Genomic DNA, 7,356 nt, shown 5'->3' on the forward strand with positions numbered 1-7,356 from the left:
TCATCAACACTTTTTGAACCAATCAAAACAGACCCTTCAGATCGTGAGTGCCCATGCATTTGAAAATAATATTGTCATTAACTTTTAGTGTAGTGTTAAAGGGATAGTTCACTCTAAAATGAAAATTATCCAGTGATTTACTCACCCTCAAGCCGTTCTAGATGTATATGATGATCTTCTTTCAGACGAACACAATCAGAGAAATATTTAAAAATATCCTGTCTCTTCTATGCTTATAATGGCAGTGAATGGGGGGCGAGATTCTGAAGCCCCAAAAAATCCATCCATCCATCATAAAAATAATCCACACGGCTCCAGGGGGTTAATAAAGGCCCTCTGAAGTGAAGTAATTGTTTTTTTTGTTTGTTTTTCAGAAAAATATCCATATTTATTAATTATAATAACTAGCTTCCGGTAGACAGCTGTAAGCATCGATTTGCACTGGAAGAGTGACCTCTGACCCCACGCACGACGTAATGATGAACACGGAAGCGCAGAGTATAGAGCAAAACACTAGTTACCAATTTGAAGTCTAAAACAAGAAATTTTAAAGAGAAATGGAGGATTTCGATACAAGAGAAGAGGAGCTTGAGTTTGTTGCACCACGAGAGGCGTCTAACTGCTCTCTACTGCTACATCCTACGTCATACATCAAGTCAGGGGTTACTCATTTGGCACAAGTCGATTTGCGCAGTATGCATTCGGCTCATCTGCCGGGAGCTTGTTATTTTAGATTATAAAGTTTTAAACATGGATATTTTTCTTTAAAAATACATCGCTTTGCTTCAGAGGGCCTTTATTAACCCCTTGGAGCCACATGGATTATTTTTATGATGGATTGATGAATTTTTTGGGGCTTCAAAATCTCACCCCCCATTCACTACTATTATAAAGCTTTATAAGAGCCAGGATATTTTTAAATATGTCTCCGATTGTGTTCATATGAATATTAGGGGTGTAACGATGCGCTCAGGTCACGATACGATACGTATCACGATATTTTGAACAAAATGAAACTGAAATTCAAACAAGATTTATTAAAAAAAACATTAACAAATTTCAATAATTGTCCTTGTTGTACACACAAGATCACATTTCAATAAAATAAATAAATATAAAATTTTAATAAAAACCTTCTGTATTCAAATTAACAGTTGAATAGGGCTGTCTGTCACTAAAAATTTTTTTTTAAATTTAACATGAACTTAGAATTATGAATAGGGGCCGTTCACATATCGTGTCTAAAAACGCGTGGAAGGCGCGGCCGCACCGCTTCTCCTTCTTTCCAAAGCGCTTGCGCTCCCGTGGCGTCGGTCGTTGCTATGCAACCTTGAACTGGGCTCTCCAAGAGGATCAGAGGAACAAGAGGATGTTTCTGCAAAGGATAAATGATTTCTAGCCCTTGCATTAGTTTTACTACGAGATATATTGATGGAGATAAGATATAAAAACCACCATGTACAGCTATGATCAGCTGTTCGGCTGAGCTTTTGATGTTTTGTTACGGAAAGGCCATAGCTGATCGGTTGATTCTTGTCACACGACCTGCGGTGCGCTTGCGGCATTCTGAGAAGTTGAGAATTGAATGCGCGTCGCGACCGCGTTGATCCCATTACGAGCGCGCCTGCCGCGCGGCTACATTTGAAAATAATAACTGACTTGCATGCGGAAAAGACGCAATATGTGAACGGCGCCACAGAACTTAAAGCAAAGCATCGCAAGCGTCTTTTGCTTTTCTGTGAGCACAGCTGTTGCTGTGCACTGCGGTGAAAGAAAGCCACGACTTTTCTCACGCAACCATGCAAGAGACTGACATGAGAAACGTTTAAACCTGCTTGCAAGATTCAATGTGTGCCCGAAACACTTACTGAACTAGAGAGCTGATTGAGACACACCATCTATGATAAATCGTTACACCCCTAATACTTATAGTAATTTATAAATGTGGTAGCATTGGATCTGGACAGGAAGGATAACTCTGGGAGTTGGAAGGGGTGTGTCGCGATTCTGCCTTCTCAAATCGCGATACAGGTTCGTGGACCTGCGTATCGCGATTTCGATTTCATATCGCATATCGTTACAGCCCTAATGAATATGAATATACACCTAGAATGTTTGAGGGTGAGTAAATCATGGGATAATTTTCATTTTTTGAGTGAACTATCCCTTTAATTTCGTTAACGAAATGTTTGTCGACAACCGTTCTTTTGCATGACTAAGAATAGACAAGGACAAGGCGACACCAATGTCATAATAACTGTGACTATATCAACATTAGGGTTGGGTATCGTTTGAATTTGAACGATTCCGATTCCAATTTCGATTCCTTGTTTCGATTCTGATTCCTAACGATTCTCGATTCTGATTCTTTTAAGAGGCAGAGTCAAAAAAAGTTTAGGATATTTTAAATGAGCTAGCTAACCAACGGTCTTTCTGCAGGAAATAGTCTGACCTTCTCCATCAATTTTAATTCTATGAACTTTTTACTTTTTATGAACTTTACTATGAATTTCTCAAAGGGCTGTTTTCAACTACAATATAAATATAAAATCTATGAACTTGAATATAAATATTATAAATTATGAATATATTTATATCACAGAGGTACACTTTCCTCGAGAGCTTTATTTTTGAAAACCTCATGAAAACACATTTACACATGAGTATATGATGCTGCAGGTACTTGAACATGTTACCGTGCTCCCACTGATGGGCTAACCTGGTGCAGAATAGCAAATAAACAATAAGAAACAACTTGTAAAACCCATTCCAGATTAGCAGCAGGTACAGTATAAAGGCAGCGGAGGACGGTCGGCGCAGCGCGTCAAAGACGGGGCACACATTTATTTCTACTCCATGAACTCGGAGGTGCTTTATCATGTTCGACGTGCACCCTCCTATGCACGAAACAATCTTGCCGCAAATGTTGCATTTTGCCGAGATTTCGTTCTGTTTAGAAAAGTGAAGCCACACTTTGGACCGCCGACGCACGCTATCCATGTTCGACTCGCTCGGTTATGCCAACACTTCTGGTGGACGCTTCTTCGTTGGTGTTCAGCGGTTTTTTCTTCCAGTCGGCGGACTGTGAATCAAAACTAGGAATCGAAATTTAAACTTTTGAACGATTCTGGGAAAATCCCAAAGTGGCTGACTGACATCACGATGGAGAGACACCATCGTGATGCCACGCCCCCGCCCCGCTCCGCCCCTTTTATTCCCCTCACGTGCAACCTATTGGAAAGCCCGGATGAGTCATTAGTTGGGAAATAAAATAACCCTTTCGCACGTAAGTTTAAAATGTTCTGGCTGACCCCCCAGCGTGAGTTTATTTAAGGCGACAGTTATTTAAAACGTATCACTTTATTGTTTCCATGGTGACGCGTCATTGCTTGTCATGTCACACACCGCAGCGCTGTATGACTGATGATCTGCTTTTATTTCAGTTTTCCTTTTTTATTCAAAATATTCACTAATTTGTTAACTATAACATGAAATATCTGATATTCCGATTGTCAAATACGTGAAAGTGGATGTGTTTTGCTGTTTAAACAACTTTATAATGATTGCGTTAGTTGAGCTATACACGTATGGGCGTCGCCATGTTAGTTTGTGCCGCAGGTTCTGTTGGATTCACAACATCTTATATGTATTTAAACATCCGAAACCTAAAATAAGCATTATGTGGTTGAAAACACTGCATATTTGTGATATATGAAAAGTGCTGCGCGCGTCCATCTCTGGTTTAGAGATGGACGTGCACATTTGAATTTGGCAATTGGTCACGTGATGCACTGCACTGAACATTCTAATCACACCGGTGTGATCGTACGCGTCAAAGGGATAAATAAAGTAATAAAGTAAAATAATGAATAATAATTAAATAATAATGAGAATTAAAATACACCCCCCACCCCCGACGATATCATCGTCCATCACGATGTTTTACTGTAAACATCGTCAACTGCCAATTTAGGGGACATCGCCCAACCCTATTTTTAACAAGCCTCTGTGAGCGTTCATGCTTGCAGTTGCCAGATGTCAATAATTTAAGTCCCCCAGTCAGACCAGCAGAACGAAGTCACTTTTTTCCCTTCATAAATAGTTTTCTAAGTCATAACGATGGTTAATTGACTTGTGGTGACTTGTGTAATTGACAAATGCTTTATGGTAATTCAAAAACAATGTATATATAAGACAATTTCGAGATTTTTTGTACTGTATTTGCAAAGCTACTGCGCTGGTGAGTGTTGTAGTCGTTGTAGTCCAGAGCTGCGCTTGGAGTATTTATGACAGTGTGATTCACTGAAGGAACCTGTAGGGGGAGCTTCGCAAACCTTACTGAGTTCTGCTTTAAAAGGATACATTTTCTACCCAGTGTTTTACTTAATATTTGCAATCTGGCAACCATGCACACGCTGTCTACACTGCTGAAGCGCCGATGATCTGTTCTGTCACGAATCGCGTGCACAGTTTGCTGTGACTAAATCTGCGATCACAACTTCTCAGTGATGAACTGTAATAAATCCAAACATGGATCTCGTCTATATTTGCGATTGTGGATGCTGAATAAATGCAGCCTCTGTGAGACAATACAGTCGTTTTTGCTGTTGTTTTTAATAAAAAATATTAATGTAATTTGGAATTATTGCAATTACTATTAGGAATTTTTAGTTTTAATTTGAGAAGCTTCTTGCTTTACCCATTTTCATAATGTAGAGAATGTTAATTTATATAATAAACAGCCTATAATTTATCAGGAAACTAGATGGTCAAATAAATCTTGCGAATGAGTTGACATTCTCTTGGTTCTTGCTTATAGGTGAAAGTGCAATGAAATGCTAATGTTGTTATAATTGTGAACATGATTATCAATTTAACCATTATGCAGCATGACAAAAATGTGACTAAGGTTTCATTGACTAAAACAAAGAAAAAAAAGACAAGAGTCACTAAAGATAACTAAAAACTACATTTAACACGTGACTATGACTGAATTTCAAAATAGCTGACAAAATTAACACATTTAATGAAAGAAAATTCTCATCTGAAATTTGGCAGTGCATGTTGCTCTCACACTGTGGTGCTTGTTTGGGACGTCTGGGTTTGAATCTGAATCATTTGCATTCAAATTGGTTTCTTAAAACAATTCTGACTCTCTTTTCCCTTTTTTTTCCTCAGTGCTGGACTTCCCCAAAGAACTTTCAGAAATGTTTGACCCTAAAGGTGAGGACCTGTTTAACAAGCTTGAGATTTGTCTATCGCTAATATGCTTGACTGAACCAGTGACATAACACAAGGAAGAATTGTTTTCATATTTGTCATATTTCCTTCTTCCTCCATATAGAAATTATGAGTACAGATTTGCTTGAGGAGCTGATGTCATCAGAAGGTAAAGCCGATCACGAGTCAGCCCATCTGTACTTAGTCTATTACTAAACATGAAATGGAAGTTTGGATGTTTGTGTATGTAACAAATCAAATGTCACGAGAACTTTATGTATTATATCATGTTTATATAATCAATAAAACTAATTTAAATTTGACCAACTGAAATTATATCCCGTTTTAGATGCTAACATAAATAATGGGTGTGATGAAAAATAAAATCAAAACTGCTTCGTATGGTTCCACAAAGATGGTCACAGTATCACTCTTCTTCTTTCTCTTTCATAGTTTTCTCTCCACTCCTCCGTCTATCCCCTCCTCCGGGTGACCATGACTACATCTATAACCTGGATGAGACTGAGGGCCTTTGTGACCTTTTTGATGTTCCCATTGCCAACCTTTGACCTCCAAACACACCGTACAACAAGAGTAGTGTACTTAAAAGAACTTTCTTTTTTTAACACCCTTTTCGAAGGAGAAAAAAAGAAAGCGTGGCTCTGTGTCAGATCCATATGTATGATAAGCTGATTCTGTGTGTATATAAAGCTTTTTTATGTGTATATTTACTTCAACCCCAAAGTGACTGACTGAAAATGAACACTCCCCGTGCAAAATTCAACTGCTCCAATCTGATGAAGATATCAGACATCCATGCAAACCTATTCAATCAGTTAGTCCCAAGCAAGGCCGTTGTTTTTATACTACTTTTGTATAGACACAGAGGGAAATTCATATTTATCACAAATAGACTAAATTCACCAGCAATGGTTAATGGTTCGCTGAAAATACCAGCTGGATGTGTCTTTTTTTTTAAATGGTCTTCCTGTTCTAAAGCTCGTTTTTACTGATCTGGACACATAATATATAGGTTATTCATGAAAAAGTGTGTTGCTTCCATAATTATGCTTTTGAATGCATAAAGTTTGAAGCGATTCAGCCAATGAGAAACCGCTTGTTCTCATCTTACAGCAAATGACTGAAACACAATGCGGAAGTAATTAAATTACACTAATAACCGAAGAGGCAGCGTTCGCAGTGGGGAAGCCTATGTTGTGTGGAGTCTTTACAGTTTGGTGCTACATAGCAAAATATATTTATCATAGCGTAAATCCTCAGAAAAAAGTGAAGGAACAAACTTTAAAGTGTTGGTTGAACCATTCCTGCTTTGTCTATTTCAGGTGTGTATTTGTTAATACTTCGTGTCTCACTCATGGCTAGCCTATAGTGTTTGAATATTAATTTAACCTCGTTTAATGTGGAAAGGTCACGCATAAAGCCCTGTACAAATGTTAAATTAGATGCCAATTGCTATTTTTGTATTTTAAAACAGTCCCTTTTGTTTTCAGTCCATACGTTACATGTGTCCTTAACCCATTTATATACATGTATAGATACTTTTGAAAGTAAGTGACGTCTTTATTATGTCTGTATATGAGAATAACTGTCTAAAGATGGATGTGGGTTTATGGGGGGAAGTAAAAGTCACAATATGACAAATCGAGTATCAGCATACTGTGTAATGAGCGCTGTCCATACAGAATGTCATTATGTGGGCTCCTCACTGTGTTGGTACTAATGGTTGGCCCCACACAAAAACAAAAAAAACATTGCTTGTTTTCTTATTGTTCCTACCTGCTAAATAATATTTTTATGCTTGTACACAGTAAGCATTTACCATTTATTTTTGTACTCAATAGATTTCCAACTGATCTGTTTTTCAGTAGATACATTTTCTGTCGAGCCTATCTCCAACATTGCACTTTAAAACAGTTTATCAGGCAGGTAACTTCCAGCCCCATGCATTGAATTGGGTTGGTTGAGTTAATTTTACGAATGCAGTCCTCACTGTGTCATTGCAAAACACCAGAATCGTTGTTCTTTACTGGAATCGTCATCCCCTTGAAATAAAAGACGTTTTTGTATTTGTGATTGTCTTGAATTGGTCTATGATTATTAGGTATTTGCTCCTCC

General features: G+C 38.0%; 1 protein-coding gene across 1 annotated transcript in view; it reads left to right on the forward strand.

Annotated features, from left to right (window-relative positions):
- Positions 1-7,280, forward strand: part of e2f4 (E2F transcription factor 4) — a 12,802-nt gene extending 5,522 nt beyond the window's left edge. The window contains exons 7-10 of the mRNA XM_067379246.1: positions 1-43; positions 5,179-5,223; positions 5,345-5,389; positions 5,674-7,280. The exon at positions 1-43 is cut by the window's left edge and continues 107 nt beyond it. Coding sequence (XP_067235347.1) covers positions 1-43; positions 5,179-5,223; positions 5,345-5,389; positions 5,674-5,789 — 249 coding nt within the window. The 3' untranslated portion in view covers positions 5,790-7,280. The remainder of the gene's footprint in view (positions 44-5,178; positions 5,224-5,344; positions 5,390-5,673) is intronic.
- The last annotated feature ends 76 nt before the right edge of the window (positions 7,281-7,356 follow it).

The sequence above is a fragment of the Chanodichthys erythropterus genome, chromosome 24 (assembly GCF_024489055.1).
Source record: "Chanodichthys erythropterus isolate Z2021 chromosome 24, ASM2448905v1, whole genome shotgun sequence".
NCBI classification, from domain to species: domain Eukaryota; kingdom Metazoa; phylum Chordata; class Actinopteri; order Cypriniformes; family Xenocyprididae; genus Chanodichthys; species Chanodichthys erythropterus.